The sequence below is a fragment of the Schistocerca nitens genome, chromosome 2 (genome assembly GCF_023898315.1).
Source record: "Schistocerca nitens isolate TAMUIC-IGC-003100 chromosome 2, iqSchNite1.1, whole genome shotgun sequence".
Classification (NCBI taxonomy): domain Eukaryota; kingdom Metazoa; phylum Arthropoda; class Insecta; order Orthoptera; family Acrididae; genus Schistocerca; species Schistocerca nitens.
This window is the reverse complement of record NC_064615.1, coordinates 408,042,257-408,056,608: the sequence shown is the minus strand read 5'-3', so window position 1 is coordinate 408,056,608 and position 14,352 is coordinate 408,042,257. Positions and strand designations below refer to the sequence as shown.

General features: G+C 41.5%; 1 protein-coding gene across 1 annotated transcript in view; it reads right to left on the bottom strand.

Annotated features, from left to right (window-relative positions):
- The window catches only part of LOC126236260 (GPI inositol-deacylase), a 169,478-nt gene extending 156,968 nt beyond the window's left edge, over positions 1-12,510 (bottom strand). Inside the window, exon 1 of the mRNA XM_049945414.1 lies at positions 12,199-12,510. Coding sequence (XP_049801371.1) covers positions 12,199-12,336 — 138 coding nt within the window. The 5' untranslated portion in view covers positions 12,337-12,510. The remainder of the gene's footprint in view (positions 1-12,198) is intronic.
- Positions 12,511-14,352: the final 1,842 nt, after the last annotated feature.

Here is a 14,352-nt window from a genome sequence, read left to right as displayed (position 1 = left end):
GTCCACCTCCCCACCCCCTCTCTCTAGCATTTTCCCCACAGCTTTGCCTGTCATACATATTGCTGACATCCCCTTCTCTCCCACACTTGGTCCATCTCTTCCTCCACCCATCCTGCAATCCTCTACCTCCCCTTCTCTCTGACTATTTTCCTTCTCCATCACTCTATAAATACTCTTCTGCTCACTCTATTTATCTCCTTCTCATCCCCCTCTGACCATCTCACTGCCCTGTCAGCCCACATATACGCTGTCCTTCTCTTTGCTCATCTCCCCCTCCTCTTCCTGCTCTCTGCCTATCTCTTCCGCCCTCCCTGCATGTCTGCTTATTTCGTCCTGCACCACACTCTGCGCATCCCCTTCTGTCAGGGGTGCTCTGTCCATTTCCTCACCCCCCCCTCTCTCTGTCCATCTAACCCCTTCTCTCCATGCATCTCCTGTGCTCACTTCCTATTTCCATCTTATCCTCGACCTCCCTCTTCCCCCCCCCTATTTCCTTCTCCCCCTCTCTCTGTCCCCCTTCCTGACCCCACCGATACTAATCCCACAACACTCCTGTCATGCAGGGCACCCTACACATTAGGGGCTTCAAAATCTTTATTGCCCCAGATGTATAGGCTGCCATGCAAAGCAGGTTAAAAAAGCTGGCAGATACTTCTACAACACAACACACCTGTTAAAATGCAGGGCAGCCTACAGGCTGGGATCTGAAAAACCATTTCTTGGCCTTCTCGTGTAGGCTGCCCTGCAAAGCAGGTTGGTATGGCAAGCTGAGGCTGTTCCGACACAACATGCCTGTCATGCAGGGCAGCCTGCATGAGTGGAGGTGGGAAAATACATGTTTTTGGCACTATCTCTGCTTCTATGAGAGGTAGGATGTTGTCATCCCCATGGTACCGATACTCCTGAAGTATGCTCTTGGTGTGCCAAATTTGGCTGAAATTGATTAAGGGATTTGATATATAAATAATGTTGAAATGGAGAAAAGGCTAATGTATATTAGTCTTTTATCTGCGGCTATGCTCATGTCAATATTGGACACATACACTCCTGGAAATGGAAAAAAGAACACATTGACACCAGTGTGTCAGACCCACCATACTTGCTCCGGACACTGCGAGAGGGCTGTACAAGCAATGATCACACGCACGGCACAGCGGACACACCAGGAACCGCGGTGTTGGCCGTCGAATGGCGCTAGCTGCGCAGCATTTGTGCACCGCCGCCGTCAGTGTCAGCCAGTTTGCCGTGGCATACGGAGCTCCATCGCAGTCGTTAACACTGGTAGCATGCCGCGACAGCGTGGACGTGAACCGTATGTGCAGTTGACGGACTTTGAGCGAGGGCGTATAGTGGGCATGCGGGAGGCCGGGTGGATGTACCGCCGAATTGCTCAACACGTGGGGCGTGAGGTCTCCACAGTACATCGATGTTGTCGCCAGTGGTCGGCGGAAGGTGCACGTGCCCGTCGACCTGGGACCGGACCGCAGCGACGCACGGATGCACGCCAAGACCGTAGGATCCTACGCAGTGCCGTAGGGGACCGCACCGCCACTTCCCAGCAAATTAGGGACACTGTTGCTCCTGGGGTATCGGCGAGGACCATTCGCAACCGTCTCCATGAAGCTGGGCTACGGTCCCGCACACCGTTAGGCCATCTTCCGCTCACGCCCCAACATCGTGCAGCCCGCCTCCAGTGGTGTCGCGACAGGCGTGAATGGAGGGACGAATGGAGACGTGTCGTCTTCAGCGATGAGAGTCGCTTCTGCCTTGGTGCCAATGATGGTCGTATGCGTGTTTGGCGCCGTGCAGGTGAGCGCCACAATCAGGACTGCATACGACCGAGGCACACAGGGCCAACACCCGGCATCATGGTGTGGGGAGCGATCTCCTACACTGGCCGTACACCACTGGTGATCGTCGAGGGGACACTGAATAGTGCACGGTACATCCAAACCGTCATCGAACCCATCGTTCTACCATTCCTATACCGGCAAGGGAACTTGCTGTTCCAACAGGACAATGCATGTCCGCATGTATCCCGTGCCACCCAACGTGCTCTAGAAGGTGTAAGTCAACTACCCTGGCCAGCAAGATCTCCAGATCTGTCCCCCATTGAGCATGTTTGGGACTGGATGAAGCGTCGTCTCACGCGGTCTGCACGTCCAGCACGAACGCTGGTCCAACTGAGGCGCCAGGTGGAAATGGCATGGCAAGCCGTTCCACAGGACTACATCCAGCATCTCTACGATCGTCTCCATGGGAGAATAGCAGCCTGCATTGCTGCAAAAGGTGGATATACACTGTACTAGTGCCGACATTGTGCATGCTCTGTTGCCTGTGTCTATGTGCCTGTGGTTCTGTCAGTGTGATCATGTGATGTATCTGACCCCAGGAATGTGTCAATAAAGTTTTCCCTTCCTGGGACAATGAATTCACGGTGTTCTTATTTCAATTTCCAGGAGTGTATATTGCATACATCTCCTCCTCCCTTCCCCTTCTCCATGTTAACTTCTTCCTCCCCCATCTCTCTGTCCATCTCATCCTCCCACCTCTACCTATCCATCTCCTCCTCCATAACCTCTCTGTCTCTGCATATCCTCCTCCCTTCTCTCTGTCCATCTCTTACACATACTACTGCCACAATATGACTGTCATGCTGGGCAGCCTACAGATCAGGGGCTTGCCTGCCACTTTTTTCCACTGACTTACAGGCAATTCTGCAATGAACATCGATAAGGCAGGCTACTTCATCCACATCTACATCTACGTGATTACTCTGCTATTTACAATAAAGTGCCTGGCAGAGGGTTCAATGAACCACCTTCATGCTGTCTCTCTACCGTTCCACTCTCGAACGGCACGCGGGAAAAACGAGCACTTAAATTTTTCTGTGCCAGCCCTGATTTCTCTTATTTTATTGTGATGATAATTTCTCCCTATTTAAGTGGGTGCCAACTGAATGTTTTCGCAATCAGAGGAGAAAACTGAAATTTCATGAGAAGATCCTGTCACAACGAAAAACGCCTTTGTTTTAATGATTGCCACTTCAATTCACGTATCATGTCTGTGACACTATCTCCCCTATTTTACGGTAATACAAAACGAGCTGCTCTTCTTTGTACTTCTTTAATGTCATCCGTCAGTCCCGCCTGATGCGGATCCCACACCACACAGCAATACTCCAGAATAGGGCGGACAAGCGTGGTGTAAGCAGTCTTTTTAGTAGACCTGTTGCACCTTCCAAGTGTTCTGCCAATGAATCACAGTCTTTGCTTTGCTCTACCCACAATATTATCTATGTGATCATTCCAATTTAGGTTATTTGTAATTGTAATTCCTAAGTATTTAGTGGAATTTACAGCCGTCAGATTTGTGTGACTTGTCGCTTAATCGAAATTTGGCTGATTTCTTTTAGTACTGACGTGAATAACTTCACACTTTTCCCTATTCAAGGTCAATTGCCACTTTTCGCACAATACTGATATCTTATATAAATCATTTTGCAAGTTGTTTTGATCATCTGATGAATTTACAAGACAGTAAATGACAGCATCATCTGCAAACAATCTAAGACGGCTCCTCAGATTGTCTCCTATGTCGCTAACATTCAATTCAACATACCTGTTATGCAGGGCAGTTGTCACTTCAAAAGATGGAAAACCATTTCTTACCCTTAACATGTATGTTGCACTGCAAACAGGTCAGTAAGGTACGCCGATATTGTTCCCACACAACACGCCTGCTGTGCAGGGCAACCTATATGCTAGGGGGCGGAACAACATGTTTTTGCCCACATCTCTGTTGCTATTGGAGCCAGAAGATTATAAACCTCATGTCACTGATACTCTTGAGGCATGCTATGCCTGTGCCAAATTTGGCACATGTGCACAAGCACTCATGTGCGCGCGCGCGCGCGCGCGCCCACACACACACACACACACACACACACACACACACACACTCTCTCTCTCTCTAGTCTTTCCCCCATGGCTTTGCTTCCACAAATGTTCGACATGTCTCCTCCTCATCCCTGTGTCCACTCTTATGTCCCCCCCCCCTCTCTGTCCACCTCATCATCCCACCTCTACCTGTTCATTTCCTCCTTCCCCCCATCCCCCCCTCTCTCTCTCCCTCTCTGTCTGTCTCTGTCTCTTCATCTCCCCTTCTCCTCTGGGCCCTCTCTCTGACCATAATCTCACCACTCCCTTCTCTGTCCATATGCTCACAACCCCTCTCTATGTCCATCTCGTCCTATCCCCCCCTCTGTCTGTACCCCAATCCTCTTTCTGTCCATTCACTCCTCTGCCCCCCCCCTCTCTGTCCACCACTTTCTCCCCCTCTCTCTGTCTCTTCCTTCCTCCGCCCTCCCTTTCCCCATCTATCACCCCATCCCCATTTCTTCCTTTCAATGCCTCCAGCTTCCTTGTCCCCATCCGTCTTTCCTGCCCCCTCTCTCTGTCCTCCTTTCCTCTATCCATATCAACCTTCCCCCATCTGTGCTCATCAGCATGTGTAGTCCCTCCAAAAACAGTCCAATACTACTTACAAAACATGCCTGTCATTCAGGGTAGCCTGCAGCATGTACTGAAGTAACACGTGTTTGCCCTTACCTCTGTGTCTATGGGAACTAAGTGCTTCTAGCCGTCTCCTCCTCCTCCCAGACTCTGTCTGTCTCTCCCTGTCAAACTCCTCCCTCCCCCTCTCTTTGACCATTTCCTCATGCCCTTCTCTCTGACCATCCCTCCCAACCTGTCTCTCCATCCCCTCTCTCTATGTGTATCTTCTACCCCTACCCCTTTACTGCCTTCACCCTCTTTATTTGTCCATTCATCCTTCTCTGTCTCACTGTTCATCTTTTCCTCCTCCCCCTCACTACTAAATCTTCTCCTCCTCCCTTTCTGTATTCATCTATTCTCACACATCTGTCTGTCCATCTCCTCTTCCCTACTTCCTTTCTCTTCCAGTCTCATCATCTCCTCCTCTCCCTCTCCTTGTTCATCTCCTATGCCCCTCTTTCTAACCACATTACCCTCACCACTCTCTCTATCCCTCTTCTCCTCCACCCTTATGCTTATCCATGCTCATCTGCACACTTAGTGTTTGGAAGGCATGCTGATACTACCCACACAACATTCCTCATCCTCTTTCAGTCCATCTCTTTGTCCTTGCTCTCCCTCAGCCCATCTCTCATCCTAAAACCTCTCCCTGCCAATACCTTCCTTTGCCCTTCTCCCTGCACCTCATCCTCCCCCCCTCACACTAACTACCCACCCCCCCTCTGCTCAGCCATTTCAATCTGCATGTGCAGCCCCTGAAAGACATGCTGGTGGTACCCACACAACATGCCTGTTGTGCAGGGCAGCTTACATGTCAGGTGCACAAAACCCTTTTGTCTATGTCTCCACTCCTATGGGAGCTAGTATGTTCTAACATACACAGTTCAGATTCTCATATAGCAAGCAGCATGCGTACCATATTTGGTTGAAATCAATCAGGCGGTTTAGGAGGAGATGCTGGGCATACCTAGTATGTACATACATCCTGTTTTATATGTATATTAAGATATATTTCCATTGGGAAGCTCAGAGAAATTTTTGTCTTTTTCAAACAGTTGACAGATAGATAGTTTTAAGCTTGTATTTCTGGATAGGATAATGTAATATTTCCTAAGTCATTTTCATGCTTGCAACAACCTGCTTCTGCCTCAAGTCATGTAATGTGAAATCCTACAGATGGCAGTGATGATCCTTCCTAAGATGGGTTATGCTTGTCAGCTATGTTCTGTTAACCCATAAATTACTCTGTTGTGCAGAAATTCAAAGGAAAAACAATGAATTCAGTTTTAACATATTTCCATCACATTTTGTTACTTTTTCTCATTTCTACTATTTCTGACAATAATGAATAGCAATTTGTGCAATTTTATGAAATACACACAACAGTGGGAGCAGTCAACTGTCCCCTGACTTAATTTCTTTGTAGAATATTGCTGTTTTCCTAAGTACAAAGGTACTTGGATTGTATTTTTCTCTACTCAGAAACTGGTACCTCAAATATGTTATATGTCTTGCAGGAAAGGTCCCTATGCTGGACGTTGTAACTTAACTTTTCAATCATACTTTTTTTTTATGTTTCTGTTGTTAGTCGCCTTATGGTAGATAATGTTACTTTTGTGTGTGTGTGTGTGTGTGTGTGTGTGTGTGTGTAACAGGCATTTTCAACTATGTCATGTGAGCTTGGTCTTACTAATGAAGAGATTTAGCATGTTTTCGAGAATTCAGATAGTGAATCAAGAAGTTACTTTTGGATTCAGATGGTGATTTTATGCCACACATAACTGATGACAAAGATAATGAGACTGAGGAGTTACCTTCAGTAGATGTCTTCTCATCCTAATCCTTTTCAAAACAATGTCAAGAGACGGCTGGCACAGCAGTGAAGATGGCAGCTATAGATGGGATGGGATGGATGGAATGGAAGGTAGCTAACATGTCATCACCTAGAAGAGCTGATTGGAACATCCGGAAGGAGAGAGGGGTGCTAACTGCATATGCCTGTCACTGAGCAGATGATTCCATCAAGTGTCTTCCAGCTTCTTTTTAATGAATCAATATTACATATTATAAAAAGCACACAGAATCAAATGCTCAGGATGAAATTAAAAATCATTTGAACCGTACCGTTAGAGGATTTAGAGGCATGATTGGAATCTGTTCTCCAGAGAGGCTTCTTGTGCTAAAGGCCTAATTTTATCATGAACAAAATGGGGAGAGAGAGATTCCACAAATTTATCAGATTTTTTATGCTTTTCAACAAGTTTGCTCTTTATTTCTGAAATACAGATGAAGTATGGACAAAACTGCCTCCACTGTTACTGCCCTGGTGAAATTACTGCAAATGACAAGCAGTTACATCCAAGCAAAGCAAGATGCAGGTTTTTATGCAAAACAAACCTCAGAAAAAATTTCTCTTTGTAGATGACAGCAACATCACAGTCAAGTTTTACGAATAATATCAGAAATAGACACTCCGAGTTCTTTTTCTTTGTTTAGCTGAGATCAATATTTTGTCTTCAAAACAGCCAACGCCGAAAATCCAGTTTCGCAAAAGCTGGACCTACAAAACTGTAACATATGAAATGCTATTTTTTCAGAGCAGAGAACTCTTCATCCAAACCTGCACAAAATTCAGAGAATGATTCCTTACTAAATAGTCTTTTGATTTTGCCTCATGCCGGGTCTGAATACTGAAAAGGTTGAGTAACGCTGCAATATACAATTATAAAAAGGGTACAAAACTCGTCTGTCGCATTAAACATTGATGAAAAACTTATAGCCTGAAGATTTTTTGTGTGAATTCTTAAGGGACCAAATTGCTGAGGTCATCGGTCAAGATTTAGTGGATGAACACAGATCGTTAGCTAAAATGGAATGAGCACACACAAAGGTACTGGCAAAAAGAATGTCATAAGTATGTTACACTCTTAGGGCTTTAGTGTCTGTCTGTAACAGCCTAAGTCTTGTGGCGATGAACCATGCCTAGGTGCACTACATTCTTAGCTATGGTATTCTTTTCTGTGGATCAAGGGAACAAAATACGGATAAAGTTTTTACACTACAGAAAAAGGCCATATGAATAGCAGCTAGAACTAGCAGCTGCACTCATTGTAAAGAACTACTTTAAAAAGTTGAACATCCTTAGAAAGCCAAATGAGTACATCTGCCCATCTGTGGTGTATATCAGGGGAAACATTGCCAAGTATTTCACTAATAGGTCTATACATCGAACAAGAGTCAGCTTGAAGTTCCACTTACCATGTAAAAAAAAAAAAAAAAAAAAAAAAAAAAAAAAAAAAAAAAAAAAACAGCATTTTGCATCACAGACCAAAATCAAACATTAAAGTGCCAACGGAAATGAAAAAGATACATCTGTTTAAAAAGGCAGTCAAAATATTCTTTATAAGTAATGCACACTACACAATAAGGTTTCTTACATCACTCAGTAATAATGGGTAGTAATGAAACTGGATAACTACAACACATATATGATCACAGTTTAATGCTTTCGCAAGGAAATCATGTGTGAAGATTCAGTATGTACAACAGTAATGTATTGTCATTCTCCTGAATTCAACATCTCACTCATCATGGGAGGTTGCCGGCTTCTTAGTTTCTCAGGAGGATTGAGGAGCATGGCTGAATGTGTGAAGGCACAGAATCTGCTTTCTGAAAGGACTAGAGTCAGTGCAAGGGGCACAGTAGCATCTTCACAATCTCGGAGTCTCCAAGGATATCACAAGTTACCTGGAACAAATTGTGTGTAAACCAACAAACACTGTACAACAGGGACCAGCCGTTGCCAGTGCAGCTGTTAAGACACTGATCACATATTCGGGATTGTGGAGTTGCTCTTTTCAGGCCATCCTGATTTGAGTTTTCCTAAATCACTACGGCAAATGCCGGGATAGTTCCTTAATAATACAAGAAGAAAGATAATGTCATTATTCTCAGAACATTACAGCCTGAAGTAACAGTAAATGAAGGAGAGAAGAAACCAGAAATTGTTACCTTTTATAGTATCACAAAGTATGCTGTGGATGTCATTGATCAAATGATTTGTAAATATTCAACTAGGGTTGTTTGCAGGAAATGGCTGATGAATGTCTTTTACAATACCCATGGCAGCAGTAAATTCTTGGCTGTTCTACAATTAAATAACCAAAAACAACCTAAAGGGGGTGGCATTCATTCATCAGCTGGTAAATGAACCTAGGAACAGAAAACAACAGAGAGTGGGACAGTAGCAGGAACATCAATCAAATGAAGAAGAGGCTGTAAGACCACACAAATAATAATAATAATAATAATAATAATAAAAGCAAAGGACTATCAAACTGGAGTGTGCAAAGAAAGAAGACCAAGGGCATCTGTAGGAAATACAAAAAAGCTGTCTACAGAAAATGTGTACAAAAATTACCAATAGTATGTTCAAAGCGAGATTTAAATGTTGAGAAACAAATGTGTGAAATAAATGAAGAAGTGTTAGGAACTGTTGAAATAGGTCAAATTTCTGGGTAGACATGCAACATATTGTATTCAAAACAGTAAGCAAAAAGTTTTGAAACTTCGAGGTAAAGCTGTGTTTTAACTATCTAAGTGACTTATAAATGAATGGAAAAAATATAGCTCTTGCTTTAACGATATTGTGGATGTTAAATGCAAATCTAGTTATGTGTGGTTTTTTCAGATTTTCCATTGTTGATCTGAAGTACGATCACTTCATTTTGTTCACCTAGTCTGTAACTTTACACATTCATTTTAGCCTTAGATAATATGGTCTTCTCAACCTATTTTATCCATATTGCTCCACATATGTTTTGTGCTACTTCATTCATTAATGAATTCCTTTCATTTCACTCACTCACTCACTCACTCACTGTGTTCTGTGATCTCACCATGAAGGTGAGCATTTAGGGAGGTGGAAGAGTAAAGTTATACAATAGCAGGCAGAAGCACCTGTCTTAACATTGACAACTACACTTACTATCTATCCATCAGCAAAGAAATCAACTTCCATCTGAAAGTTATGAAAATTGGTGTATTGTGTTCGTCGTGAATTATGTAGCCCTAACCACCCTTTTGGTGTCCAAGTGGATTTCTTGTTAGCTTGTATGTAATATTAGTTAGCCTAGTTAGTTTTATGTTCCATGAATCATTTCCCACGACATATTTTAATTATGTGGAATGAGTCATTTTACATTCATATCACAAATTAATTTGTACAAATGGTTACATTCTCAAAACTCCCAATTCTTTTTCAAAAAGAAGATACACAGACGTTGTAGATAGTAAGTACTATCCAGCACATTTTAAACATTACAGAAATAGAAATTCTTCAGCAGGGTAGGAGGAGTTGCCAAGGACAAACTTTCTCATTTTGTTTAGACATTTTACTTTGCTTTGGATCCATATTAATCCGTAATTTCCCTATAGATGGCTGATTATAAGTAATATAGAGAACATGAATACAAAATTGGTCTATTACAGCACACAGGCTGTCTGCTATGAGATTTGTAGCTAATGGAATTTCATTTATAGCCTTGTTATTCCATGCAGAACCAATAAAATTATACTGTCAGCAATATAATTGTCACTTAGTACTGTGATTTTCATTGTTGAGATAGGAAAAGAATAGCAACAACGAATTTATAATGGGTCTCTCTTGTTATTTTCATTTGTGGCAGTCTTAGCTTGTATTTCTGAGCATAAGGTTACAGTGTGCAAGGAGTTTTAAAGGATTAAAAATGCTGATAATCCAGATGATCTTTGTAACTAAGATTGCAACATGTACAATTTGTGATATGACAAAGATGAAAACAATAATGAGTTATTGAAGAAGTTGACGATGTCACAGAAATGAGTGAAATGCATAAAATAACAGATCTACCAGTGTAAGAAAATTTAGCAGAAGATGACACCAAGGAAGAAGATCCAACTCTTTCAGGTAGACTGTGTTCAAATCTAGAAGTGGTCTAACATGACATTCTACACTCTTCCGTTAACAAAGAGGCCAGTTCAAAATATTGTTCGACAAAAGCCTGAACTTATACATGGCAGTAAAACTATAGATTCAATTACAAATGTATGTGCACTCTTTCTTCCTGAAAACATGCTCGACAGTAGGCTACATGTATGTGAATTAATAAAAAAGTCAATAGCACAAGACGAATCAGCAGTTACTGGCATTTATTTCCATACTACTGGCAAGAAAGACATGGAAATCGCACCGGTGTTTCCGAGCTATGGACTAGCCACCCATCTTCTTGAAATTCATGTTTCACAGCTGTTAAGTCAAGTACCAGTTTTCAACAATTATCAACTGTTTCTAAGTTTGATGACATAAGAACTTGCAACATTAGAATTGCAAATATAAATGACAAGCTTGAGGTAATAAGAGAGGTTTTTGATATTTTTGTGAATGCATACATAAGCCTATCGAGTATCTCACTGTTGATTAAAACTGGCAACTTTCTATGGCAGCTGCCATTTTGAGTATATATGACATTGAAACTAGGAATAAAAATTTGGGTATTGCAAATGCTAAAAATTGAAATGTATGTAATTTGTAATTATGTATATGCATGAAGGGCAACCAGAGAGAAGTAAATCAAGGGCAATGTGTTGTGCCATATATGGCTAGACCATATTTTCAGTTCAGAAGATAGTTTTTTACTCACATACCACTATCTGAAATAGTGTTGGATCACGACTTAGCATTAGTTGGAACTCTTGGAGCAAATAAAAGAGAAATACCACAAGAGTTTTGGTCTAATGCAACACAAGAGGAAACGTTCCAAAGAAAAACAAGTATCTTTTTCTGTTTTCGAACCAACACCATGACGACTCTGCGGAATAAAATGAAAACAGTACTATTAATTGCTCATTATAATGAGTCTAAAGGAGTATATACGATGATATGAAGACAAGACAATACAGCTATGTATGTAAAGCAAATCATTGGCTGTACCAAATATTTATGGAAATGGTGGACATCACAGCTCTCAATGCATATATTCTGTGGTCACAAAAAACATCCAGGCAGGCAGAAACATTCCAAAAGGAGGAGGCCATTCAAGCTATTGGAACTGAAACAAAAGATGTTGATCAACAAAGAAGAAGCTTCTGTCTGAGAATTAAGACTGGAAAGCTAGATTCATGTGCATAAAATGCAATAAAACCGTGTATCAAAACTATGAAGAGAAACAACCGGGACAAAATGTTTTCAGTGTTAAAAGTGTTGTTCTGTCCTGTAAGCAAAGTAATCTAGGATACCAAAAATCTGTATGCGTGGACAATAAACTGTTGTCCTGAAAAACTACCTCTGAAACGAGAAATCTTAATTTAAATTGTGTCCGAGGTAGAAGCAACAATGAACGAATCCCGTAGATGCTTATCAAACAGAAGTTGAGTAATAAAACAATTACATCAGATAACTTTCTAAAACGCCAGTCGCTTGCCTAGAATTTTATATCTTAATTTAGGATGTAGCTTTTTTTACGAATCATAGAGCTCGGACTACTGCTGCTGCTCAAGCTTAAGTTTGCTGCTTCGTCGGAAAGGCGGTAGCACATAAAATAATTGTGTACCTCGGAGTAAACATAACCTTGCATTTTTTCCATATATTTAAATTAGTACTTACGACATATTGAGGATACTCGAACATATATGTCATTTCACAGCCATTTTCTTCAAAATCCACTAAAAAGTTACGAATGCCGATGCAGAAAATCATAAATACGGCTAAGGATAAGATTACGAAGGCGTTCACTGCAGCCATAACTAATCTCCTGCAGATAGGGATGACACGTTACAAAAACTTCTCCTTGTTTGACACTGTTCATTTTCTTTCACAGCAAACAGTACAGTAATAAACATAAATGATATTTCCATTTATTTTATCGCTGTAAATATACATCTTCACCCGGCATGCCGGCAGTTGCGCTTCAGCGCCTTGTAGTGCAACGGCTGCAAGCAAATAAAGTTCGTATCGCAGCCTGTAGAAACTTTTTTGTTCCATCGAAAAGCAGTTGGTGTTTTTGTTTTTTATTTATTTAATTATTTAATGAGAAATAGTTTCATTGAACGCGTTGCTGGCATTTATGTTCATTCATCATCATAAAATACGGCAGATTCAAAAATTCGCAATATTACGAGATCAAATCATGACGTACGAATTCTGAAAAAACGCTTCATAAATTCAGCAAAAACTCGAGAGCTTCGTTAGTGAAATAAGGAAGGAAGTTAATGAGAAATTAGCTAACTAAAGCAACAGTGCCAAGTTCCACTGAGTAAGTTACTGCATCTTTAAAACGCTTATTGGCTCCAATTGACAAGATCCTAGAACCCAAATCATTGTTAGCAAGATCGGCGATACGATTTACTGCGTTTTAAGTAAAAATTTCAGTTAATTGCGATGAGTTCTTACTTATTAATGCACGAAATCTTGACATTTACATTTTACAATAAAACGCGACATTTCAAAGAAATAAGCTTTTAAAAATATTTTACAAAACTATTGTGCAACAAACTTTATCACGGATAGAAATTGCCGCATTGGCAGGATTTATTTATATTTTCTGAAGTGTATTTCAAATGCCAGTGATGGGTAGAAAAACGTCGAGCGCGCAGCTTTCGCAATAGAAACTTTGGCAGTTGTAGCATTACTACCTATGACTATGTTTTTAGTGCACCATTTATTTGCCGAAGGCCAATAGTTTTACGAGTTAGTTTGTTAGTGTTTATCTTTTAGTACGGAGGGTTTTGAAAGGAGCAGGTAGTCTTCTACTACCATGTTCGGCGTACTCTATTTTTTAAAGCAGTTTTTTTCATGCCTTAGAATGAAAGTGTAGTTGTGTACTGGACATTACTATCTATGACTAAGGAATGACGTCATTCTTCAAAGCCGACGGTTTGTATTCCCTGCTACACTAGACCCGAGGTTTGAGTACAGTACACTACCACTGTCAATGCAGGTTTACAATGAATATTGCTATACAGCTAGTTCTTTAGCCAACAGGAAATTTCAGGTTAGATGCGGGGTGTTCTTAATTTTGACTTCGGAGGGATTCCCAGATTCTTGCATTATGTTAGTTTGTTAAATGTTTCTGCACCAAAGTACCGAAGAGTATAAATTGAAGAGTCTTTTTTTCTGAATTTGCTTCGAGTGTAGCCTTACGTGGAGGTGAATTGTGGATGAGAAACGATCAGTGCAAGAAGAGAAGCTTCTTTTGAATTGGGGTGATATAGAAGAATACTGAAGATGGGATTCGTTGATGAGGCACTTCTCGAGACGTTAAGGAATACTCAGTTTGGTAACTGGAGGGAGTGCGAAGGGTAAAAACTGTAGTGAGACACCTAGGCAAGAATACGCAAAGTTCAAACGGATGTAGCTGCAGTCGTTACGTATAGATGAAGAGGCTTTTCCAGTATAGACTGATGTGGACAGATACATCAGATCAGTCTTTGGACTGAAGATTGCAACAGACTACCAGATAACATAATATCAAATCCAGGAAAGAGAGCTAAGCCCACACAAAATTGTATTTGTGTCTTCCATTCATTTAAAGTCATGCGTGATATATTTGCTTTGTAATTGTATGTCAACCCCCCCCCCCCCCAAATTACAACACACTCATGTCCGTAGGTGTCTGAAAGGGGGTGGCAACAGTGATCACTTACTTCCTCCAGGAGCCAGGGTTGCACACTTTTAAACTGTTACATACTCCTTGTTTATCTATATCAGTTATTGTCTAAGATTCTATTAACCACAGATTTAGAATTGCTAAGTGTGATG